The sequence below is a fragment of the Gopherus evgoodei genome, chromosome 5 (assembly GCF_007399415.2).
Source record: "Gopherus evgoodei ecotype Sinaloan lineage chromosome 5, rGopEvg1_v1.p, whole genome shotgun sequence".
NCBI classification, from domain to species: Eukaryota; Metazoa; Chordata; order Testudines; family Testudinidae; genus Gopherus; species Gopherus evgoodei.
Window position 1 is genome coordinate 61,406,653 of NC_044326.1, and position 27,255 is coordinate 61,433,907.

The 27,255-nt window shown below is 42.7% G+C and overlaps 1 protein-coding gene across 1 annotated transcript in view; it reads right to left on the minus strand.

Moving 5' to 3' along the window:
* Nucleotides 1–13,255: 13,255 nt before the first annotated feature.
* The window catches only part of LOC115652277 (protein FAM149A-like), a 133,372-nt gene continuing 119,372 nt past the window's right edge, over nucleotides 13,256–27,255 (minus strand). The window contains 9 exon segments of the mRNA XM_030564108.1: nucleotides 13,256–13,460; nucleotides 15,092–15,271; nucleotides 15,429–15,563; nucleotides 16,063–16,165; nucleotides 17,149–17,340; nucleotides 18,604–18,650; nucleotides 18,653–18,729; nucleotides 19,897–19,966; nucleotides 20,525–20,715. Coding sequence (XP_030419968.1) covers nucleotides 13,267–13,460; nucleotides 15,092–15,271; nucleotides 15,429–15,563; nucleotides 16,063–16,165; nucleotides 17,149–17,340; nucleotides 18,604–18,650; nucleotides 18,653–18,729; nucleotides 19,897–19,966; nucleotides 20,525–20,715 — 1,189 coding nt within the window. The 3' untranslated portion in view covers nucleotides 13,256–13,266.

Below are 27,255 nucleotides of genomic sequence, written 5' to 3' on the forward strand. Positions count from 1 at the left end.
AGAGGACTATAGTGATGGTGCACAGGGAGAGAGAGTGTGCAGGTTGCCACTGTTACTGGCCAAATTTTCTGGTGGTGAAGTGTGATGCTGTGACACTTTACACCAGTAAAGACTTTGGCCCAATACCTGTACCAAATGAGTCATTGACCCCAGCTTGGTTTCTCTGGATCCAGCATCCATTGTTCAATGTCTAGTCATGACCATGGATCCACACAACCAAAGGAGCCACAGCAAGCAGAGACAAGCATAGGTACAGGAGCCAAACAGGGCAGGGGGCAGCCATGCATTGCCTGAGCACCTCAAAGTACACCAGCACACATCTGTGTGTATGAGTATTAACTGTATTACAGCAGTGCCTACACACCCCTGGTGAGAGTGGGCCCAGTGTGCTAGGCCCTGTGCAAACATACCTAGTAGCACAACCCTATATAAGAGGCAGACTGCCTGTCTGGAACAGCTGGGAGTGAAGTCACAGGGACTGGGGAAGAAGGCTCTGGTGACTGAAGGCAGCTCTGTGACCCAAACCAGAAGCTGGAGCCAGGCCAGGGAACCTGGGCTCCTCCACCTGACTGGGGTGGGGGTACACAAGAGCAGCCCCCATGCTGTATCCCTGGTCCCCCCTAGCCCAGAGCAAGTGGAGGGTCCATGGCTCACCACACCTGCCCATGTAGCTTTTACCCCAGCCTGACCTGGGAGAGTTGCTTTGGGGACCAAAGAGGAGAGGCACAGGACTATGACACAAAGTGGGAGAGCCATTGCCTCCCCTTCCCCCATTCCAATTCCCCCTGCCCCTAAGCAAGCCCTCATTACAAGATGAGCCCCAGCTGAAACAAACCAGGTGCTTCCAATACAAAAGACAGCAGGGAGCTGCAGGTGGGCTGTGATTGAGAGAATACTTAAGACTGCCAAAGGTAGACAGTCTTGTAAGTTGGGGCAGATGGAAGGGGGCAGCTATGAGGAGCAAGTGTGGCTCCTGCAGGGCCCTAGCTAGCTCTGAATAGGAGGGAAGATGAGCTGAAAACTTTGTGTTGTTTTGGACTTTTGAGTTCTAGTTTTGATAAACTCTGTTGCCAGTCCAAGAAGAGCTGATTAAGAGTGAATTAAAGGATTGAGTTTGGAAGATCAGTGAGGACAATGAGTTCTTATGGGGGTCTGCATAAAGGGGAAATAGAAGTAGGATGGCCACCGAGGCAACTCCACCCATAAAGGGGTGCTTGTGAGGCAGAAAAAGGACACTGTGCTACAGGTTCCCTCTGGCATTACAATCTATTAAATCAATGTACTACTTCTTAAGGGGCCAAAAAGATGGTAAAGAGGGCATATTATGCTCCCAGTGGCTCAAAACAGTGAACAAACAAATTTCTAGAGTGCAGTAATAACAGCGATCCAATGTTACAAGCCCTGCTAAGAGAAAATGACAATGATGGGACTTGGGGATGGTCATGACACCATGTGTTGCTGTTGCAAGGTCCTAGTCTGCACCCACTCTGCCACTGAAAGGACAGAGATAAAGGGATGCCAGGATCCTTAACCTGACTCTGCCTGCATTTCAGTACCTTCAGTAAGCATGACAACAAGGGAAGAGTTTGTCTGCTTATTCTGAGAAGGCTATAACAGTCATACATGTAATGCAAACAGCACAGAGCTAATAATATTCACTAAGTATTTCTCTAGCACAGACAGTGAATTTGCAGGCTCCACAGCTACAAGATGTAATTGTATATGATTAGCATCTTTGTGCTTTTTCTGATCACATTTCTAAACAACTGTAAGAAATGTGTACTTCTGTAATAGGCAGTCATAACCACAGTACAAAGTTATGAACAATATCTGAATGATAATGTAGAAATTCTATCTTGTTGCAGACTTGTCAATTTTTCTAGCAACTGCTGGTCCACAGAAGCACATTTCATTTTGGAAACACCACCTGGCAGTGTTTTTCAAACACTTTTTTTTTTCTTATTGAAGTGGGAACCTGAAAAGCTGCAGTTTGACCCAACCTTAATTTTTATTCTTCGGTTTTCCGTTTGGTCCCTGAACATAAGAACACCACATTAATCATGAAACACCCAAAAATTACCAACCTATAAACATTTCCCACTGGACAGATGACCATTGAGCATTGATTAAACATAGTATCACTCTCTGAAGAAAGAGCAACTTTTAGTGGCTTCTATTTGTACAAGGTTCCCATATCAACTATTTTTATGCAGTTAGTGGCATTACCTGAATGTTAAGACACAGTTCTGATATCACTATATGATGGTAATAGTTTGATCATACAACAACTCAAGCTGTCCAAAGGTTATTCAGTCATCCATAAAAGGCACAAACACACAGCAATTAAGCATCAACATGGCAAATTGCTTTATCTGGTTACTTTATCCTAGTACAGTAAGGCATTAACACACTGCAGTCTAGTTGTCTGCATTCCATAGCCATGTGATCTGCTAATGCATAGTAGTGAATACATGGGACATATTCCAAGTCATCCTGACATTTGTGTTATGACATGCTAACTTTACAGATCCCTACATGTGACAGCCTGCAGCATTCTATAGGGAAAGATGGTGCAACAGACCATCAAAGCTGGTGACCCAGTTATACAATATTTTCCTTTTTGCATAACCTTGCCTGCTTCAGCATAATACTCCTTCTATGGGAGTACGTAGGCCCAGCATTACCCAAGGGATTATGGCTACTTGCATTCCAAACATATATTTTTCTTTTCCCCCTTCTGTGAGATGTGGTATCAATTGCTTTTGAGTAAGATAGACAACCAAGATTTCTAAAAGACTAATGATTGTAGGTGTTGTCAGAGGTGTGTTGTCAAATGCTACCGGTGTGGTGCTCTGCTCTCTCCAATGTTGGTATCACTCAGCTGCGTGCGTGTGTTCCCTCTGTGTGCTCTCCCAACTCTTCGAAGATAGCTGCCACAGCAGACCCAAAGAGAACCCACAATGACCACAGAGTCTAGTAAGGTACGAAGGCACTTCAGCCAGGTTTATTGCTGTATTGGACACAATAATAGTTCCCTGTAGATTTCTTAGTCTAATTCAGGGCATACTACGAGTATGTGCCCATGGTCAATGGACTCGGCTCAGTCAGTAGCGGCACTTTCCACTGCCCCCTAGGCCGGACAAAGACATCACCCCAGGGATGCATTCTTATACACAAGTACAAACAAGTTACACATCACTCCTGACATATTGAGGTGCAACCCCTCTACGTAGCAAGGTGCCACCTCTCACCTTGTACATGTTGATTAGAACAAAACAACTCTATCCATCATATTACCCCTTTGGCCCTGTCATTAGGATGGGTCAGCCTATTCCTTGTCATCTGTGTGGAATGTGCAAGTATGTGAATGTTCTGATCTCTAGTGTTCAGTACCTTTTAGGTACGTATCTTCTTGCAGCATCAGCCCTTTTCTTGCCAGCTTCTGTGAGCAGGGCCTGCCTCTGGCTCACAGCTTAACTTTGCTTTATGTTAGCAAAGTCTTGACCATTACTTTAGTTCAGGCCTCAGGCCTCATACCGGGCTTCTGATACCAAAGTTTATGTCTCAGGGCCTCCTCTTACTACATTCCCCTACTTTTTGTCTTTTTATGGGGAGGATGTTTACCCATCGTCCCGAAAAAGCATAATGCGTGGACTAAAGATAACCCAGTGGGCTAAACACTGTTATGTGGTTACCTTATTTTACCATCCATACGCTCATGCCCCATCTGTCTTTTTAGTCTGCACATTCTCTCGTACGACTGTTAGGCAGATTTTATTATCCAATTATTTTTTATTCCCTTATGGTGGGCCTGGGAATGTTAGGCCCGGGACCATGACTGAGGAATGTAGTATTATGATTGAGCCTTAGAGGCACTTCCAAATAATATATATGAATTATATGGATATGGCATATATATTTGTAGTGTGTATGGGCATATATGTATAGTATGTATGTGTACCTATGACACCACCTTATATCCAAGTGTAACCATGTTTTTCCAGGCTGCTGGTGTACTCTGGGCCTTTTACTTTGGTGACACAGATAGAAATACACTCTTATTAGGGCAATTCCAGTTATCACCTGTCTCCTCATTAATAGTAGGCTGAGTGTTTTGAGATACTGTGATGGGGATTGTGACAGTGTGTCCCACAGTGTATATGAGAAGTAAAACAGAAATTTGTAGTGACACTACCACTGAGGCCTTTATATATAAATATATTGTAATTAGTTACTACACAGGACTGTCCATTCATGTTATAGGTTATCCTTAAGGCTGGTTGTCACCCTCTGGTCAGCTTTACTGGGCAGGAAACAGAAGTGGGTAGCTTCTCTGTTCCACTGGTTGATGTAGATTCAGTTGTTTCTTATGGATGCTGTCTTCCAGATAACCTACTGAATGGACAGTAACCAATTTATCAAATATTGCTGTGTCAGGATTTAATATTGGTACCCAGACACTGAACAAGATTGTTTTGAATAACATGTGCCTCAGTTAGGATGCAGTGTCACTGACCCAAATTATGACTGGTACTAAAAGGGAATTTGTTTACCCAATTTATAGTTATTATGTAACTTAATTTCTTTACCAATTTGTTTTTTCCTTGCCTTCATGATGTTGGCTTCCATTTGTTTGTTGATTTTTACCTGTGTGTTGGTTAAACAGTTTAGCGAGGTTATACACATTGTACATATTGTACAGCAATAATACAGCAGTACAATGATAATACAGTAGTACAGCAAGAACACAGTTGTTTTTACACAGTAACCAAGCTGAAATTAAATGACAGTTTTTCTGGTCCAGCTAGTGATTTTTATCTGATTGTTAAATTAATTGTCCATATACGGTAGATAGAAGTGTATTTGACCAGTCTTTTATTTATAAAGCACTTCATTTTTCTTTTCTTGATGCTTGGGGGTTTCTTCACTGTATACAGTTATTATCTGGTGTCTTCAGGGTGTGATACTTTCTGGCATCTTTCGTCTGTGGGATGCAACTTAAAACAACTTTTGTTAGTTAACAGTAAAGTTTTTTTTGTTTGTTTGTTTTCAGTAACAAACAATACACAGTTTTAACTTAGTTTGTTTACAATGTAATAAGAACAATGTAATAGGGACTGAGCCTTTTATAACACAAGCTATACTTCTGCAATTGTTGTATAGACATTCATTTTCATTTGGGGTGCATTACTGTTAAAATAAATGCTCATAATGTTCCATGAGAAGGTGTGTTGTTTTCCCTTGCTGAACACTTTGTTTCAGCAAAAGAGTTAGTAACATAATTTTAACTAGCTTTTTAGAGTTAATTTGCTTGTGATACCAACTTAACTCTTGTTAACTGTTTAGAAGCACAAACCTTAACAACCATTGCTTCCCATTAACATAATATAACAAAAGAAAAGCATATAAAATTAAACCAACTATAAAATTAAACCAAAATAAATTTTAAATACAGATACATGCAAATACTTTGATGGTATTTGAGGGTATACTTTCAAGATGCTTTGTTATGTTTGGGAGTCAAAAGTGGAAACCTGTTGAAATTGTTTGGTTAGCTTTATGCATAAATTGTTATTTTAAAATATTTTGATTATGACAGTCTTATAACTATATTTAAAGGTGCAAACAAGGTTTATAAAAAGCCCAAACAAGAAATTGACATTTTGTTAATATTATCTTTACCTTAATGTTTCCCCTTACATTTTTTCTTTGAATAACAATTTAAAAACAAAACAAAACTGTGATTGATAAAAGAGAATTTTTAGTTTGAAATTGCATTATTTGTTGAGGCAGAAATATATGTACATATATTTGTCACTGAAACCTTTTTGAACGTTGCACAAAAAATTAGTGTTAATAATACTATGATTATACCTCAACCATGATTTTAAAATAGTGTGGTACCACATCTCATATATTTTTTTAAAAGGGTATAATATTGACTGTTGTTGCAACAAAATAAAAATAATAGTCACATGACACACACACAGACACAAGACACACACATGACAAACTTACAATTAAAACAAATGACGCCAGAATTCTATTCATAACTATACAAAATAACACCACCAAAAATAAAAAGTCAAAAGGGTTAAACACTTGAATAAACAAGTTATTACCTTATTTAAAACTTGTAGCATAAATTTGATAAAAATATATTAATATTTGCCAAATGTATTGTATTAATTTAGTAACAAGGAATTTTGCATTATTTTATATTTAACATTATTTTAAAACTCTGCTATATGGAATAAGAAAAGCCCATGTTTCAAATATTAGTTAGTGGTTAGGATTAGAAGCAGAGAGTGCATTTCTGTTGCTTGGCAACCATATATTCAAGAAAATTAGGAATAATTCCAGCTGTTGCATTCCTGAAGGGTTAAAATAATTAATTTACTGGATTTAAAGTTTTTACCTTGTTTTCTTTTTGTTTCTTATTTTGTTCTGTTTTCAATTGCTTTATCTTTTGGAGGTTTCTGTAAAAACTATAACTTTTAACTTTCAAAATAAAGAGAGAGGGCAGAAGTGAGGAGAGGCAGGGGAAAATGGGGGTGGGGGTGGGTGAAGAGCAACCTAGGAAGATAGCGAGACCTGAGCCAAGAGAGATTAGCTCTCTCAGGGTATCTGAAAGTGCAGGCAGCAGCAGCAAGTTTAGCAAACTGAGAAAACATATAAAAGACAAAACTTAACCAGTACGTAAAAATATTTGAGGAAGAAGGTTCTATTTTTAGGTATGAGCGCAGAGTGTGGTTCCGTGGGTCAAAGCAATTGGGAACCTGCACAGTTGGGAATTGCGCCCCTGGTTTTTATTCTGGTTCTGAGAGCAGATTGGGGGTAATTACCTGCTCTTGTAAAACCTGAATTTGCTCCCCCAGTGTCTGTTGCTTTTGTGTGCATGCCAAATGGATAGTGGGAGTGCCCTTTTTTGCTGCAGTTAACTGTTTCTGGGCAGCTCCATGTGTTAATGCATCAATTCTAGGTGTTAACCTGCTTAATTTCAGTTTTTTACTTTGAAATTCTTTTTTATTCACTCCCCTGCGATTGAGTCGCAGCTCCTGTCTCCTAATGTGCTCTGTGAACTGTTCCATTTTTTCCTTCATTTGATTTACCAATTCAGTGAGAGTATTGTTTGCTACTCTTTCCTTCTGTGCACTTACTTGTCCCATTCTGACAGGCACCAGTCTAGGTCCGGTTTAAGTTTAACTGGAACTTGGCTTTTATCATAAGGTGATGGTTGCAATGCAGTGGACCCAGTTTCATCTTTTAATTTTACTAGGACCACCTTTTTCCACTTCTGTCCCCATTCTTCAGGCACAGCGTAGCTACCTGAAGCCTACTGTTTACCGCCAATATTTATAACAGAGGACAGCACATATATTTTTTGTAGGTTCCTTACAGTTGTTTCCAGTGTTTCACTTTGTTCCTGTACTGGTTGTCTCTGGGCTGCTTGCCACCCTGCAAGGGCGATGGGAGCATTCCAGGGCTGTGTCGCTTCTTTTGATTCTTTTAACTGTTTCTTTGTTACTGTTACTTGCCCTGCTTTTTCCATTACTTGTTTGGCTAGCATGCCAGCATGCTGTCTAAGCCATCTCACTGCCATAGACATGAGTTGTAAGATTCTTGCTTTTTTACTCTTATTACCATAAGCAGAGTCAGGATGAGTTCTACCCTGACATCTGGTGGAAAGAATTTCAGAGAGTGTATTTGCATAGGCATGTCTACCCCATCCCAGGCTGCCGAGCTGTGGGACTGCTTTGTGACAGAAATGACTCAACCTCAGTTGAGTGGTACTTGCTAGACAAGAGACATGGGTTCCAAAACCCAGTGAATTGAGAGAGGCTGGGGACAGATATCTGTGTCTGGTGGGGCAGTCTCCTTGTGGAGCCAGAAGCACCAGTTCCTCCCCCTCCTCTCTCCACTGTGGAATGTCAGAGTTGATTTTTTATTCCCTTAAGAATCTAGATACAGGTTACTGAGCTGAACTCACTTTGGGCTAATGGTGCACTAGCACTGGGGCTCCCCTACTACGAGCTGAGATCACTAAGAGTTGAAATCACTAAAGAGCTGAAATTACTGAGCTGAGAGCACTAAGTACTGTGCTAACTAGTGGGGGAGCCTGAAGCTATACTGCGGAACAGAGCAGCTGGCGGAATGGAGCAGTTTGTGGGGATGGCTGGAGCAGATCACGAGACAGCTGGTGGAGCAGAGTGGCTGGCAGAGCAGAGTAGCTGTGGAACGGGTGGAGCAGCCCACAGAGTGAGCAGAGCCGAGCAGTTTGCAGGGACAACTGGAGCAGCTCACGGGACAGCTGGTGGAGCAGAGCAGCTGGTGGAGTGGAGCAGTTTGTGAGGACGGCTGGAGGAGCAGAGTGGAGCGGCTGGTGAAGCGGAGCAGTTCATGGAGAAGGCGGAAGCGGAACCCACGGAGAGGCAGGGCAGTTGGCCCTGGACCACGTAAGGTGCCCCTTTTTACTCAGGCTGGGGGGAGGGACCTCTGCAGATAGACTCTCGAACTTTGGGGCTGCACTGACCCAGGACAGAGACTTTTGGATTGTGGGACTTTTGGGACTGTGGGTGATTTGGGGGTTGCTCGACTCAAGAGCCCAGGGAAAAGGACACAGCCCAATTTCCTGGGGTGGGTCTTTGCTCACGGTTTGGTCTAGGAACTCTAGTTGAGGTGTTTTCCCAGTTTAGTGCTTGTTGTTTATCTCATGTAATTAAACCTTTTCTGCTACACCGAGACTCTGTGCTTGCGAGAGGGGAAGCATTGCCTCTTTGAGGCACCTAAGGGGATGTGTAAGATTTTCCCAGGTCACTGGGTGGGGGCTCAAACTGGTTTGGCATTGTGCTATTGAAATGGAACCCCTGGATACTGAACCCGGCCCTTGTTGCTGCCAACTCAGAGGGGCAGAAGGGTTACATTACTATTTCTCAGAGCCTCAGTTTCTACCATTGCGCTACATATGCCAGGCCATGTTTCCCCATTCTTCAATTCATATGGACCCCCCTTACTGGCAATCAGCGGGTCCATGAGTTATAAAACTCCATGGGGATCAAAAGGGAGGGGATCAGGGGGTTCCCTAGCACGAGGTTTTCTGCCATATTAGATTGCAATTCTTACAGCGGACAGCTCGCTTACTCACCAGATCAGCGGTCGGGGTCACCAGTGTTGTCAGAGGTGTGTTGTCAGATGCTACCGGTGTGGTGCTCTTCTCTCTCCAATGTTGGTATCACTCGGCTGCATGCGTGTGTTCCCTCTGTGTGCTGTCTCAGCTCTTCGAAGATAGCTGCCACAGCAGACCCGAAGAGAACCCACAATGACCACAGAGTCTAGTAAGGTACGAAGGCACTTTGGCCAGGTTTATTGCCGTATTGAACACAATAATAGTTCCCTGAAGATTTCTTAGTCTAATTCAGGGCATACTACGAGTATGTGCCCATGGTCAATGGACTCGGCTCAGTCAGTAGCGGCACTTTCCACTGCCCCCTAGGCCGGACAAAGACATCACCCCAGGGATGCATTCTTATACACAGGTACAAAAAAGTTACACATCACTCCTGACATATTGAGGTGCAACCCCTCTACGTAGCAAGGTACAACCCCTCTACGTAGCAAGGTGCCACCTCTCACCTTGTACATGTTGATTAGAACAAAACAGCTCTATCCATCATATTATCCCTTGGGCCCTGTCATTAGGATGGGTCAGCCTGTTCCTTGTTATCTGTGTGGAATGTGCAAATATGTGAATGTTCTGATTTCTAGTGTTCAGTACCTTTTAGGTACGTATCTTCTTGCAGCATCAGCCCTTTCCTTGCCAGCTTCTGTGAGCAGGGCCTGCCTCTGGCTCACAGCTTAACTTTGCTTTATGTTAGCAAAGCCTTGATCATTACCTTAATTCAGGCCTAAGGCCTCATACCAGGCCTCTGATACCAATGTTCATGTCTCAGGGCCTCCTTTTACTACAGAAGGCACCTCTATTAAGTATGCAGATCACTATAGAGTATCTGTACTCAAAAATGCATCAGTTTTTTTCTCTTTACTATTGCACATTCCTTACCATTGGATAAAGAAACTACTGCAAGTTAGTGAGCCCAATAAAAGATAAGTGACAAAAAAGGCATTTTAAACTGCTATGGATGTTCTCAGTTTTGTGGATTCCCTATACTCACCAAATCCTGCAAATGGCATTAAGCAGAAATCAGTGAAAGCTACAGGTACTCAGCACTTAAGGCCTGATCCTGCACCATCAAAGTCAGTGAAAGGTTTGCCATTGACTTCAATCTGCACAGGATCAAGCCCTTATAAAACTAGGTGCCTAACTCTAGGCCACCCAGTTTGAAAAGTTTTGTCTAGGGAACTCCATCAGGGTCACAGGGGGAGATGGTGTCAAAAATGGAATCAGCCCCTTGCACAGGGAACGTGCTTCTTCACATGATAGTGAGCTTCCTCTCAATGGATATTAACAATTAAACCTACTGAAACAGTGTATTGTAAAACAACATGTTATAAAATATGCCTGAATTGTCATCAGAATTTTGGACCCTATTGTGAGAACTGAAGTGCTCAAATCTGGCCATTGTTTTCCCACCTTGTTGAAACCTATTATTATGTTAACCAAAAAAATTAAACTTTGTGTGTGTCAAGGCCGTTCAAAATCCCTTAAACTTTGTTGACACCCACTCTTGACCTTTTGGTGGCAGCCACTTGCTCCCGCAGCTCAGTACATCTGGAAATCTGATCCAAGCTCTTCTCTGCATGCCCCAAAAACTGAGGCAACCAAAATCATAAGTTGCTTTGGAAAATCTTGGCCAATATAGAGTTTAAGGTCAGAAGGGACTACCAGATCATCTAGATTGAGTGTTACAATGCCTGAGGTTTAGGTCCCCTGCCACTTCATGCCTGGGGAGAGTTAAGAGGCTAAGAAGGGTATTCATAAAATCCAGCAAGTTGAGCAGGGAGCCACATAAGCAAGCCAGTGGGAAATGCCTACGCCCCCAGCCCTTAAAGGGATATTGGGCCTGAAAGACAGAGAGAATGATTCTATAGCACAGGGACTAGAGCACTCACCTGAGTGACCCCAGATACAGTCCCAGCGCCAATGAAAATTTAAGTATGTTATACAAGTGGAACAGCTTCATCATGAGACAATGAAAGAGAACCTCACCAGAATACCCTACCCTGTAGCCTGGTGCTTTGGGCACTCACCTACAAGATGAGAAAAGGGGAAGGGGAGGAGGAGTTTCAGATCTCTGCTTTGAAGCAGGCAAAGTGGGGATATGAATCCATATCTTCCCCATCCCAAGTGAGTGCTCTAATTCTTAGGGTATGGGGTGGGGGCAGCAGCACCTCCCTCAGCTGTGTTTTGCGTGGGGTACAATCTGGTAAAGAGCTATTAAGCATGCCTACCAGATCAGACAAGATAGGAGGGAGACCTCCTAGACTGAGGCTCCTGCTGGGGTTAAGATGTCCAGCTGCTCGGCCGTGTCAAGATAAGAGGTTTCAATTCCTAGTCATTGGATAATCATGGGCTAGAGAAAAGCCAGACAATGACTCCATAGCCCAAACTCTGCACAAAATATGCCATAACTCAGAAGCTAGGACACTTTCTCGAATGTGGAGAGTATTTGTGAAGTTCAAATACACTGTCTATATCAGCAAGGGTGAAAAATGAATCCGAGTTTCCCACATCCTAGGAAAGTACCCAAGCCCTTGGCGAAAGGTTACTAGGAAGTTCTTTCCCCGACCCCCTCTCATGAATCCAGGCTTTGTTTTTATAAAAATGCCCAAAACTAGAATGAAAAATTTCAGCTCAAAACATTGTTTAGACCCAAATTAAAATTTGTTGATTGTTCAATACTCTGAATAATTTCATTAATGGTACAATCCAAACAAAAAAGGTTTTTGTCATTTTTTTTTGAATTGCCAGCAAACTTACAAATCCATTATTCATGCAGCTCTAAGTATGATACAGTCTTTAATTACATGATCAACATACTTGTTTTTCCACGGGACCTGGGTATCGCAACAGATGTTGGCTATGCGTGCTAAATTGTTAGTTATTTGTGCTGACAACCAAACTTCTCATTTTGTGCACAGACTAGGCAGATACAGAATCCCCACCTTGTCCTCTAGTACCTGCTCTGTTAAGGGAGCGTGGTTACGCTCGACACTATCTCCGTTTTCATTGTATCCTAAGGAAAGAAGCTCATGTGGTGAGGATTGTTGTGTGAACAAAGTGTCAGAAACAGTAACTGAACAACAAGAAAAACCCCTTCTAATAATTTGATACTTAGTTCCTTTATAAATGGTTACAATCATTTAAAATGCAGAGACTTACAAAAATCTCAATGAGAATCAACTGCTAGCTGAGCTTATTATATCATACTATAAATTACATGACAAATTAATCCAACATTCAAGGATACAATAACATTCAAAGATAACTGTGAAGAACACATACATGTTGGAAAATATTTCAAATTCTCCTCTCATTGTAGTGCAACCCTACTGAAGCTAGAAGGGCTGCAGTGCTATAAGTGAGAGTGGAGTTTATTTAACACATGACAAATTACTGAATGAATTCACCAGAAACTACCAAACATAATAACTAAGAATATACTGGTCTAGATCCTCAGCTGGTGTAAACTCACCCAGCTCCATTGAGGTCAGTTATTATTTAAGTCCCCAGAGATAAGCTGATTCATACCAGCCAAGGATCTGGTTCATTGTTTGCAGATAGCTCCAAATTCACTTAAAGTCATCTACATTTAGCCTACCACAGTTCCAGGCGAGAACTACAGTTGTCTAATTTCCCTCACATAAGGGAACTCATCCACCAAAAATATTCTAATGGAGACTCTTAATTGCCAACACAAAGTGCTGTTATAGACTATGGTTAGAAGGCAACCTCCATAACCCTGCTCTTGGAGAGTGGAAACTGGGCATGTCCTAAACCTTATTAACTTGTCTTTGAGAGGTCAGCCAATTGACCATTTCATGGAGCGACATGAATGGTCATCTCAGAGAAGATGATCGAATGTGCCAAGACAATGGATAGTAAGGATACAAGATGTATCAACTGTGAAAGCTACTTTCTGAGACATCCTGCCATCTGAATGGGAGAGAAAGATCATATCCTGAGTTAAATGTTTACAGTACAAAACGCCTAGAGATTCTGAAATATTTTGATATATTTACAATTCTGTAAAAAGATTTTGTGATCAGAGTACACTACATTATACTGCTGAGCACAGGTTTTAGGATCTAAAATCCTTGTGAGATTTCTTCTTCTGACACACACTCTCTTCTCTTCAGTTGGATCCAGATGCCCTTATTTGGGCGAAGTATTAGTTCTCCCACAAGGCCAAGCCCTTCTCGTTTTTGACTTGTTTCCACCCAAAAGTGTCGTAGGATGATGGCTAGAACAGCTTTCTCTTCCATCTGTGCAAAGCGCTGGCCTTCAGGTTAAATTGGAACAAAAACAGTAGTCGTTTAGTACTCGTAACTACATGTCAAAGATTTCCCACAAAATCCAGCATGGGAATAACTGTGCATCTGGTGTCACAGATTATAAACCAATATGGGCCAAATTCAGGGTTGAATGGATGTGCACACACAAGAGGAAGGACAGAATTATGTCTATTTTTTATCCTAAAAGTGGAGTGTGCTGGTGTGGTAGGGAGGGGGAAGAATTAAGCAGATGATCAAATGTTTACAAGAAAAGAGGAGGGGCAATAAATAGAAATAAAAAAAGAACTAAGCAAATTGATAAGGGTCACGGACCAAACAATTCACCCTGATCTACACTAGAAATTTACACCAGTAGAGCTTCATCTCTCAGGGGCGTGAAAAATCCACTCCCCTGAGAGATGCAGCTATACCAATCTAACCCCTGGGGTAGACAGTGCTAGGTCGACAGTGTTTCAAGAGCAGACAAGCCCGTAGCCAAAGATTTAACTCAAAAGAGGTGTGGATTTAAAAAAGTTGTCTTGTGCTGTATCTCACCCTTCCCTCAACCCCTTCTCTGTACATTGTCTATTCAGACTGCCAACTATCTATGCAGGAATCTTTATGTCTGCAAAGCATCCAAACTTCTTTGGGTGCTCTAGAAACAATAATTAAATAGCCTAGGTATAATAAATTAGATCATCTTTCAACACACGAAGATCTGATCAAGAACAAAAGAGTAATCTTTGAGGGAGTGGGTTAATTTTAGATTCACTGAGAATGTCTACTATAACTTCACACTGCTGACAGAAGAATCTGCTGCTGAGAGCATTGTCAATTGTGGTGCTTCTGTCATTGCGACTGACGCATACAAAATGGAATGAAATCCTGAAAATGAAACGAGATCAGACCAATGGAAATTTATCTTCCTTTCAGTACTTTGACCCATCTGAGGTAGAATAGTGCTTCTAGATGAAGGATCAATAGAGGAATAGCTTCTCTGATGTCACACCAACTATATAATATACACAATACTCCAAAAGTTGTTTATTTTTTAAATACCCATAGCTCTGTTAGGTGCTTCAGACAAACAATTGTAGACACAATCCCTACCCTGAACAGTTTACAAGTTTAGGAATTCAGTGAACACCACAGCAATAAGTACAGAAGATAGAGGAGGGTTCTTAAATTTTCCCCTCCAGCCTGTTGGTTGAGATCATTGTATAGCCAGCAAACATATCCCAAGGTAAAGGAGAGAAAGACAGTGGCTCATGTTGTTCCCTAGTGAGTTGTCAGCGTGTCTTTGATGGGTTCTGGAGTCTTGAGGATGTGTCCAGGCCTCTTGAGCAGAACTGAAGTTAGCATGATACAGTGCTACATATGGAGCACGTCCCAGTAAGGAGGAAAACAATAAAGTGGGCATAATGTGGACTCTGAAGAACCCCACGGGAAGAAAGAAAATGTAGTGACAATGATAATGTGAGATACCGGTAAAAATTGCTCTGCTGCAGTTATCAGCCACAGAGACCTGAAATCTCCATTCAAATTCATAGGCTCTGTTGTGCGTACTACAGCAAAAGCACCTTCACCTAAGTGGTAAGAAAATAAACATATATGGGACCTATTACACTTTACCACGTACCAATACAGTTTCTGGGTCCAGCAGAGAAGGGCACATATGCATATGGGTGCCTTCCCTTAGAATTCTCAGGGAAGAATCGCTCAGGCCTAAATTCTTCTGGGTCTGGGAAAATCTCCGGTTCTCTGTGCAGTACATAAGGAACCACAACTACCTCTGTTGCTTTTGGTATCTTAAATCCTCCTGCAAAAAAAGTATCAACATGCCAGTGAAGTAAGTGGCTTACTCTAAATGGAGACAAAGCTCGAAACCAATTCTTGATGCGGGCACCACCTTGACGGAGCAGATATTTATCATACCTAAAATGATGAATACACACAAAAGGCTGAGAACTACTTACTAATATGGCAATCTTCACTTGTGGTGCGGGCAAAGAATGGAACAGAAGGAAAGAGACGAAGGGCTTCTTTAACAACACATTCAAGATATCGGAGCTTCTTCAGGTCCTCCATTGTGACAGGCCGCTCAGAGTTCCCTGATCAGAATCATAACAGGGGTGTGAGAAACAACTGTCCTAATCAGATTAAACACACAAGCTATTTTAAGAGACTCACAGCTATCTTAAACAATGACTACACTACAGCTGCCCCACTGTACTTGTGGGTTTGAATCATTTATCTCAATTTTCATTCTCGTGATGCCCTTAAACTATTACATATTGTTTGTACTGAGATAGCATTGAAGAGCCCCAGTCATGGACTAGGACCCCATTGTGCTAGGCACTGTACAAATATAGAAGAGATGGTTCTTGCCCCAAAAAGCTTACAATTTGAGTACTGAAATCTGTCACTGCTCCCTTAGCATCCAACCAACCCCTAGTGACATTGAGTTCAACACAGAAGAGTTACAGCTCATGCAGTGGCAGTTCTGTGGTTTATTTGCCTTTTTAAACCTCTACATAGAAATGAATATGTAAACCATATCCTGTATCATGCAAACTCTCACCCACATGCAAGGAAAGAGTAGAAACTTACCAAACACTTCATCCAGTTCTCTGTGAACTTTCTTCTGGGCTTCAGGATGGCATCCAAGTAAGTAGATGGCCCAGTTCATAGCAGCAGCTGTTGTATCATGCCCCTACAGATACAGATTTACTCAGATGTTCAGATCTGCATTGTCCTCATGCATATGAAAATACATATATACAAAGACTTAGGGATATTATTGTGGTGTGGCCTAACTGTACAGATACAGAAGAAAAGGTAAGACTATATGAATCATGTAATAATTTGGTACCCAAGACTGAACACGAAATAACCAGTTATGTAATAGGATGGATGGAGACTAAGATAAGAAAAAAACTGAAGCTAATCATAATAATTAATAAGCAGAAGTCCATTTGCCAGCCCTTTTCTATTACTTAGCTTTTCTATGTTGGCTGGGTGAAGGGTCTTCCTCCGTGTTCAGTCTCTATGAGGAACAGGTTTGCTGTTGCTTCCTTGTAGACATAAACTTGTTGACCCACTAAACCTCTCTTGACAGTCACAATAATTTAAACACTGTATAGCAATCTTAAAGCCACGATTTTTTCCTTAGTCAACTCTTGGAAGGTATTTGCTCTTCTTCACCGCTTTACAATGAAATGTAAGTATACCTGACTTTTTAGTTACTCACTATCTTTCCTATCCAATGATAAAATATACAGCATTACCATCAATTACCAGAAGAGGGCAAAGCAATTTAATTTTGCTAAGATTATATATTACAAACATAAAACTCAGCCATTCAGGTACTATATGCTAAAGAAAACAAGAGAATGTTCATTAGCAACAGATTTTAGTACAAGTAGTTTAATTTTAATCAAACGTACTCTAATTATGACATACAGTAATAGCAACCACAATACAATTAATTCCATTGCCTCCAGTAGTATAGATTTACACCAGCAGAAAACTGGAGCAGTACAGCAGGGAACCAAATGCAGTGTGATCATTTCCACTCATCCTGTGTCACAAACGATATAAATGTAATGGAAAGGGTCACAGCTGACAAAAGTGATTAGAAATATAAAGAGATTCACTGTGGGAAGAGATTGGGACCATTCGGTTTAGTTGGAGTACCTCAAACATGAAAGTATCCACTTCCTCTCGAATATCCATGTAGCTCAGTTTGTTCCCTTCATCATCAGTTGTACTGAGAAGCATATCAAGAAAAGCTCTTCTCCTTTTGGGCCCACTTTGTTCGCAGTTGTCATCAAAGTCATCTTTCTGTTGTGTGTGCTTCTCTATTTCATGGGCTTTTTCTGCAATAACCTTAGATATAAATAAATCAATATACACCTCTACCTTGATATAACGCTGTCCTTGGGAGCCAAAAAATCTTACCGAGTAATAGGTGAAAACGTGTTATATTGAACTTGCTTTGATCCACCGGAGTGCGTAGCCCCCTCCCCCACAGGGGGGACTGCTTTACAGTATTATTTCCAAATTCGTGTTATATCAGGTGGTGTTATATCAAGGTAGCAGTGTATTATTTTTTCCACAGTTTAGATTCCACCATCTAAGTGTGTGGCCACTGCTTTAAAATACACGTACTTTAAAATAACTTTTATCCCAGATATTTAAAAACTGACTTTATCCCTGACTCCATACTATGCGTTGCTTAGCAGTATTAAGAGACATCTATACCCACCCCCTTAGTATTTTCCTTAGTATTTGTTTTCCTATTGTAAGCTGAGTTTGCACAGGTCAGGGTTGTGAATCATGTAGAATCTGAGTTTTTAAGTCCAGGCTGGCTCTTTGCTTTGATTCTTAGTCTTCAACACCGTGTTTGTAGTAAGCAATATTATAATACTGTACAGTGACAGCGCATCACACAGAATGCCAATCAGCATCAAGTTATTATAGAAAGAAAGACAGGTTTTGACTGGTAACCCATGTTAAGCACACGATTGTAGCTGGAGACAATGAATTAAAATCAGATGTTACTTCTATGGATTTAAAATTAAGAGAAACTAGTGGACTTTTATAAAAAATAGGTCATCTCCATGTATTTTTTCCTTGCTGAAGTGTATTCATTGGGGTCCAAATTTCTATCATTTTCTCAAAATTCAGATCGGAACTGAAATATTTAAGTACTGGACAAGGCACCAGAACAAAGCAGAATGTCATTTTAAAATATTTTAGCTGTTACAAGCTTTAGGGTGAAGCGCTCCGATTATTTTAAAATGTTCAGAACACTGTATGTTAAAGGAATTAGGATGATTCTATGTGATTTTTTAATTTAAACCACCAGTTACAACTAAGGTACATTATTACCATGTGAGGGGGACCCATTGGCTAAAACCCACACTCAAGCAACAAGTTCTAAGTCCCATTATCTCTCCTCTTCAGAAGATTTCTTTAGGGACTGAATATCATAAACATTCAGTTCTCCTATTACATATGTACCAGAGATAAGGCATTGTTCCCAATGGCTGATTCTCTGTCACTACATTCACAATCTGGAATCTCTATATTTACTATATTATTTCTCTTCATTGATGGGAAAGCAATAGAAAAAGAATAACTGGTTACGTTGTCAGTAAAACTGTGAAGGATCTTGAGGCTTCTATTATGTTCCTTCCTTCTTGGAACATAGGGTACATCAAGTTAGACCAAAGCCAAGGAGACTTCTGTCTATGATGAATGAGGTCACTCATCCTAGGGTAACAAAATAGCATTATAATATTCATTCCTAAAAACATATTCACAACATGTCCACAAGAGACAAATAGAGTCTAAATTTCCTGGTCCTGGACAGGATGATGCAAGTATCACATGATGCTGCAGATACAAACCATTTTGTCTAATCTTTAGAAATGCCCTCAATCCACTTTTAATTAATTATAATGCTCAGTACCAGCTATAATAGTTTTCACACTTTTATTTATAGAAATGACTCTGTCCACTGAAATCTATTTTCCTATGCAAATCAGTATTAATCCAAGAAGTTTGCCACTATGGAAAAAAAACCTAGGGCCAACTTTTTCTCTTGGTCACACTAATGTAAATCTGGAATAACTCTACTGAAGTCCATAATATTAATCTGCATTTGCAACAGGATCAGTCACAAAACAAATCATTGTATTACCAATGCAATGATTGGTCTAATATAATCTAATGTAGACCCATATGGTCTGATTCTTATGGTCACTAAGGCACCTTTATACTGCTGTGGCAATAAAAACGGGCTTTGGAATGAGAATAAATTACACTTACACCCAATATAAGGTCACTTTACACTGCTACGGTGTGACTCCAAGTTATTCTCACTTCACTGTTGTGTTGCACCTCCTGTAGTTTTTTACACTAATGCACGACGAGTGAAAAACATTACCATTCTAACCTGACACCATTTCACACTCACTTTGCACTCTGTAAATGTTTATACAAGGTGCAAATCAACAGTGAGTTTGGTTTAATGTGCTCCTCTCCATCCCAAAGAAGGCTCAATGGAACTGTGGTAACTAGTCCAGTCAATATTATCCATGGAAGGGTTGATTTGCAAGTGCCACATGTTCACAAATTACAGCAGCTGGCCTTGTGGAGCCATTACAGAGGTCTCTTCTGTGCACGTACAGCTTGCATAGGTTTTACCATCATCCTGCCACACTACCTCCAGATACACTCCCCCATCCCCACATATGGGCAATGAAAGACCTAACTTGCACAGTGGGTCTTGTACGTGGGTGAATTGTTGTTCTTCTGCAGGCCTTGTTGTCCTACCTGATTTTGCTTTAAAAAGATTTGAGGTGCTAAAGCTGACACCGGCATTCTCAATCCTATACCAACAAAACTATAAGACAGACTTGAAAGATCTACACTTACTTATAAATAGCACGGACATATTCAGAATCTCTATTGTTCTGCGCACCAACATTCTTGCCCATCGCAGTTTCTAGAAAGAGAAAAGAGAAATTTATTAAGAATACGTTAGCTGGGTGGGGAGCCAGAAGTACATTGAGAACATACGGCCAGATGTTGCATGAAAGCATTGCAGCCATATACATCCTCATCTCATGGCGTTTCTCTTTTTTTAGAACATGTACTCTCTATCTGAGTCTAGTCCTAATATTCCTGTTCCTTTAACTCTCCCTCAGGTTAGATTCCAAATCCCAGTTCCACCCCATAACACAATGTTTGAGTGTTCAGATAGACACAAACATAGTTAAAACAGAAAAGATGTGTTCATTATTGATAATACAATAGTGGTGGTGGAAGACCAGCAGGACTTTTTTGTCAATTATCTCAACAAATGAAACTGTAGCATTGTGGACAGCTGTAGTCTCCTTATCATTTACAACACTTCTATAAAAGCAGCAAAGAATCCTGTGGCACCTTATAGATTAAGGTGCCACAGGATTCTTTGCTGCTTTTACAGATCCAGACTAACACGGCTACCCCTCTGATACTTGAGCACTTCTATAGCAACTGTTGAATCATCACCAGGACTTACCACAGATTATATCCAGGGCACAGAGCGTGATGTCTAGAAAGCAATCAAAGGGCTCTTTGTCAACATGCTTTTCAAGTTTATCAACCAAAATACTGGCTTGTTCGTTCATAACTTCTAGAAAATCAGCTAAGATTGTGAAGTGGAACGTGGGAGTTATCATTTTCCTTCTGGAACGCCACTTATCTCCAGTGCTACAAAATAAAGAGTTGGAAATTAAGTATTAAAAAAACTCATAAAAAGAAAACAATTAATTGCTTGTGGAAGTGATCAGTGAATATACAATTTCTGGCACTAGAGTAGCTACAACTGGTAGATAGATTCTTAGAGCTAATCTTTTCAAATGTTGCCAGTAGACCACATAGTCTTTGTCAGTCCATCTTCACTGATGACAGTAAAGGGTGGCTCTAATGACTTGTAACATTTTTCATATATAAATTAATGTTGGTAGTTGCAGCCAGCACTGCTCACCATAAGGGGCAAAGTGGAAGTACATTTTGCTACAAAACTCTTCTAATCATACAGTACTACTAACAGCTTGGTGCTAACTGTAGCTGCTGCAAGACAAATATGGTCAACAAAAAGTTACCCTAAGGCAAGGGCTCACATTGAAAAGGCACTTGGGGTGTAAGTGGGTGAGGAGAAGGGTAAATAAGAAGTCCCTTGTTAAATATTTAGCAACCCAGCTCCAGCTAAGGTAAGCTCATCTTCACTGATAATCATAAATGGTAGCTGCCCTCCTGTTATGGGGTGGTCACCCACTCCAGCCCTGAAAGGGTTATAGCCAGCCCTGGGAGAGAGCTGGGGCTGTGAGCCAAAGACTAGGCTGATAGGGGAGGCAGCCACAGCTGAGGCCATGCCCCAATCAGGCCACAGCTGGCCCTATAAATGGTTGTCAGCCAGGAGCTCAGAGAGTGTCTCTGTAGCTGTGGAGAGATAGGCCTGGCTGCTTGAGAGCTCAGCAGGGTATGTAGACTGGAGCAGGGCTGGGGAAAGGCCAGAGGAGCTGGGGAGCTCCAGGCTTGAAAACCCCCAGGCTGCAGGCCTTGGTAAAGGGTGGGAAGGGTAGTGGGGTTGCAGAGGTGCAGCTCAGGGTATGCAAAGGCAGCAGGTCCAACACCGCCCCTTGCTGATGGTGAGTGGTTTACAGACTGCAGTCTGCCCCAGTGTGCAGGAGCTAAATGGTCACTGGCAGTAGCCACTGAGGCAAGGTTGAGAAAGAGGGTTTGGGGGTTCCCCTGGGTGGAGAGACCCAGAGAGTGGGGGTACCAACAGGGGTCAGCAGCCATGATAAAGGGGCACTGGGGCCTGGGAGGGACACAGGGGTCTGAGGCATGCGAGATACCAGCCGGCAGAGGGCGCTCCAAGGCTGGAAAAGTTAACTTCCTGGACGACCAGCGGGAGGTGCTGCCCTGGTGAGTCGTCACTTGCTACAGAGTGGTGGAGAATGCAGGCAAGTGCAGTCCACCCTGATATAAGGGGCAAGGCAAGGACCGGAATGATGGCCGAGCGGAGAGAAGAAAGGGGTGATGGATCCCCGATAAGCAGAGGTATTCTTCACAGAGGGTTCCTGTGCCATTCCAGGCTGGGCTTCTGGGTCTGGTCCCCTAAGGAAAGGGGCAGCCTGAGAGGCTGGAGAGACTTGTACAAGAGCTCAGGGAGACTCAGCAGAGACAGTGAGAGGTACAGTGGACCTTGGAAACAGGAGTTGGGGCAGCCAGCAGAGGGGCAGCAGGCCCTGGGGAAACTCCTGCAGAGGGAGTTCCCAAAAGACCACCGAGACTGGTGGAAGAAACCCAGCGCTGGGGCCAGGAGGCCCGGGTAGAGCACCAGGCGTCTTACACCTGTGGGCGGTGCGGACATATTAGGGTAACTTGTCCCTCCTGGGAGCCACACCCATGCTACACCTCCTTTTTCCACTATGTAGAAAAGTGAGATTTAGGGATAGTTACTGCCTAATGTTCAGTTTATTACATCAGTATCATCTACCAAATATTTCTCAAAGAAGAGGATTCATCTCCCACAGAGCTTTTAAGGCAATGGGATGGAGACTAAATGAATTGCGGAGAAGCTAAATGAATTCTTTGCTTCAGTCTTCACAGCTGAGGATGTTAGAGAGATTCACAAACCTGAGCCATCCTTTGGAAGAGACAAATCTGAGGAATTGTCACAGATTGAAGTATCACTAGATGAGGTTTTGGAATTAACTGATAAACTTAACAATAACAAGTCACCAGGACCAGACCACAATCACCCAAGAGTTCTGAAAGAACTCAAATGTGAAATTGTGTAACTATTAACTATGGTTTATAACCTGTCCTTTAGATTGGCTTCTGTAGCCAATGACTGGAAGATAACTAATGTAACTCCAATATTTAAAAAGGGCTCTAGAGGTGATCCCAGCAATTACAGACCGGTAAGTCTAACGTCAGTACCGGGCAAATTAGTGAAACAATAGTAAAGAATAAAATTGCCAGACGCATAGAAGAACATAAATTGTTGGACAAAAAGTCAACCTGGTTTCTGTAAAGGGAAATCATGTCTTACAAATCTATTAGAGTTCTTTGAAAGGGTCAACAAACGTGGACAAAAGAGATCCAGTGGACATAGTGTACTTAGATTTCCAGAAAGCCTTTGACAAGGTCCCTCACCAAAGGCTTACGTAAATTAAGTTGTCATGGGATAAGAGGGAAGATCCTTTCATGGATTGAGAACTGGTTAAAAGACAGGGAACAAAGGGTAGGAATAAATGGTAATTTTTCAGAATGGAGAGGGGAAACTAGTGGTGTTCCCCAAGGATAAGTCCTAGCACCAATCCTATTCAACTTATTCATAAATGATCTGGAGAAGGGGTAAACAGTGAAGTGGCAAAGTTTGCAGATAATACTAAACTGCTCAAGACAGTTAAGACCCAAAAAAATTGTGAAGAACTTCAGAAAGATCTCACAAAACTAAGTGATTGGGCAACAAAATGGCAAATGAAATTTAATGTGGATAAATGTAAAGTAATGCACATTGGAAAAAATAACCCCAACTATACATACAATATGATGGGGGCTAATTTAGCTACAACTAATCAGGGAAGAGATCTTGGCATCATCGTGGATAGTTCTCTGAAGGAGTCCACACAGTGTGCAGCGGCGGTCAAAAAAGCAAACAGGATGTTAGGAACCATTCAAAAAGGGATAGAGAACAAGATGGAGAATATCTTATTGCCCTTATATAAATCCAAATAAAAGGACATTGTTCTTCACATAGTGCACAGTCAACCTGTGGAACTCCTTACCTGAGGAGGTTGTGAAGACAAGGACTATAACAGGGTTTAAAAGAGAACTAGATAAATTCATGGAGGTTAAATAATTAATGGCTAGTAGCCAGGACAGGTAAGGAATGGTGTCCCTAGTCTCTGTTTGTCAGAGGGTGGAGATGGATGACAAGAGAGAGATCACTTGATCATTACCTATTAGGTTAACTCCCTCTGGGGCCCCTGGCATTGGCCACTGTAGGTAGGCAGGATACTGGGCTGGATGGACCTTTGGTCTGACCCAGTATGGTCATTCTTATGTTCTTATGACTGTCCAAGTATATGTTTCTGTGGTCCCTGTCCCCTGCAAATAGCTGTTTCTATTGCAATGAGCCCAACTAGTTTCCCTCCTCCCATAAAGCTCTTTCGGGGTGCTTGATCCCAGCCTCCAAAGCCATCTGGCTCATTCTGGGGTGGGCCAAGTCTACTCCACCTTCCCCTCTGCTGGGGTGTCTAGTGAGTTTCACTGATGCTTTTCCAGTCCCCTCTCCCAACTACTGCTGGTCTCTGAGGTATGGATATGCTTGATCTTGCACCATCACAACACAGCCTGGCCAAAGGAGCCAGTGGGCCTTCTCTCTTTAACTACTCTAGCCTGTCTGCTCCTTATGCTGAATCCCTGCTGCAATCTTAAGAAGAGGCCTAGCCTGTGTCTCAGATGGTTTCAGCAGGGAACACAGCATCTTCCTGTTTTGAGCAGGGGAGCTCACAGCCACACCTCTACTCTCCGTGCCTGAAATCTCCTATTTTTTAAATGTCCCCGAACTGACCCTCTGTCTATAGGGTGAAAGTCAGGAATGCAGCATTGCTGAGATCCAGCCACAATGTTAGTTCATTCTGAGTTTCTAAACAGCAAAAAATTATGGGGGAAATAATCACCAAAATAGTTACAAAACATCAGAAATGGCAGATACCTATATTAGACTTGTGCTTCCAGAATAGCATAAGTAGGTACTATTGCACTGGGGGAGGAGTAAAGTGGGGCCTACCCGGGGCTAGCCCTGCCTCATGAATGGCATCCCCAGAACTGTACAGGGGAGACATCCACAGTGGACATTAGGTTCCTTCCCTCCCCAGGCACATGTCCTCTGGGGAAAAAAACAGCAGAGAGGAGCCAGCCAGAGGCCAAAGCCAGTAGAGCAGCAGTAGAAGCAACTGAAGCAGGCACCCATGTACACTGATAATATTTCCATAGCTTTGACTGGACTTTCTTTGCCTTGTGCTAACTGGGAGAAGAGAATGGAGAAACAGCCAGTGTCTCTATACCTCAGCTTCCCTCCACATCTCACCTCTTCCATATACCTTTCTCCCTTCCTTCTTCTCATCTGCTCTATCCCTCTCATCACTCTCCTTTCCTGCCTTTTCTGTTGTGTGAATCTCCTCCTAGCCCCCTTCAGAAAAAATCATAGCACTAGTATGACATTTGTGCTTCCACATTATTCACTTTGTTTGTGGGTCACATCCCTTTCTCTCACCCTGTGTCTGTCTTGTCTACTTATACCGTAAGCTCTTCTTTGGGGAAGGGAGTATCTATTGCTATGAATGTGTATGGTGCCTAGCAAAAAGGAGCCCTGATATTGGCTGGTCCTTTGGCATTACCCTAATAATCATGATTCATAATAATAGGAGACTATCCCTTCAGCAGAGGAGATAAGTGCGTATAATTGATAAAGGTGGTGTGTTTATGTATCTGATATAGCACATAAATCCAAGCTGACTGTGAGTCAGATTCTGTCTGCAAGCTTGCTTTTCATTACACCCCAGCAGCCACAGTTAAGTTCTAAGAACAATAAAGCTCTAAGAGCATAAATGAAGGCAGAAAATAATAATTCTGAATCAGATAACTGGCAAGGTGCTCAGGGTGTGCTTCCGAAAGGGGAGTAAGGTGCTGAATTCAGATACCTTGTGCAGAATTTAGGTCTAGTTTGCTACAAAGTGCAAAAGGCCCTAATAAAGAAAAGATGGTTACTCACCTTTGTAACTGTTGTTCTTCGAGATGTGTTGCTCATATCCATTCCAATTAGGTGTGCGCACGCCGCGTGCACGTTCGTCGGAGACTTTTTACCCTAGCAGCACTCGGTGGGCCAGCAGGTCGCCCCCTGGAGTGGCGCCGGTATGGCACCTGATATATACTCCTGCTGGCCCGCCCGCTCCTCAGTTCCTTCTTGCCAGCTACTCCGACAGTGGGGAAGGAGGGCGGGTGTGGAATGGATATGAGCAACACATCTCGAAGAACAGTTACAAAGGTGAGTAACCGTCTTTTCTTCTTCGAGTGCTTGCTCATATCCATTCCAATTAGGTGATTCCCAAGCCTTACCTAGGCGGTGGGGTCAGAGCGAGACGTTGCGGACTGTAAAACCGCTGCGCCGAAAGCGTCGTCGTCTCTAGCCTGCTGGACCAGTGCATAGTGTGATGCAAAGGTGGGTACAGAAGACCAGGTGGCCGCGCGGCAGATTTCCTGTATGGGGACATGGGCCAAAAACGCAGCAGATGAAGCTTGAGCCCTGGTAGAATGGGCGGTAAGAGGCCCCGCAGGAACGTGGGCCAAGTCATAACATGTCCAGATGCAGGACGTCACCCAGGATGCGATACGCTGGGAGGAGATTGCCATGCCCCTCATGCCGCTCCGCCACTGCCACAAACAATTGCGGTGAACAGCAGAAGGGTTTGGTCCTCTCAATGTAGAAAGCGAGAGCCCTTCAGACATCTAAGGAATGGAGCTGTTGCTGTCATCGGGATGAATGCGGCTTTGGGTAAAAGACTGGCAGAAAGACGTCCTGGTTAACATGAAAGGTGGAGACGACCTTAGGGAAGAACGCCGGGTGCGGTCGCATCTGTACCTTGTCCTTATGGAATACAGTATACGGAGGGTCCACGGTCAGAGCCCGAAGCTCCGAGACTCGTCTAGCCGAAGTGATAGCGACTAGGAAGGCCACTTTCCAGGACAGGTACAGCAGTGAGCATGTGGCTAAAGGTTCGAAGCGGGGCGCCATGAGCCTGGTCAAGACAAGGTTCAGGTCCCAAGTAGGCCGTTTGACGTGAGGATACAGCCGCTCCAAGCCCTTGAGGAATCTTGACACCATGGGGTGGGAAAAAATGGACTTGCCAGCCTCGCCTGGATGGAAGGTGGATACAGCCGCGAGGTGAACGCGTAGAGAGGAGATCGCCAATCCCTGCTGCTTGAGAGACCACACGTAGTCCAGGATAGTGGGGACCAGTACGGAGTGTGGGGCGTGGCCATGCTGGTTGCACCAGCAGCAGAAGCGCTTCAATTTCGCGAGGTAGGCTGAACGTGTGGAAGGCTTCCTGCTGCCCAGCAACACTTGTTGTACTGCTGCAGAACAGCGCAACTCGGACTGGCTTAACCAGCCAGGAGCCATGCAGTCAGATGGAGGGACTGTAGATCCGGATGGCGCATCCTGCCGAAATC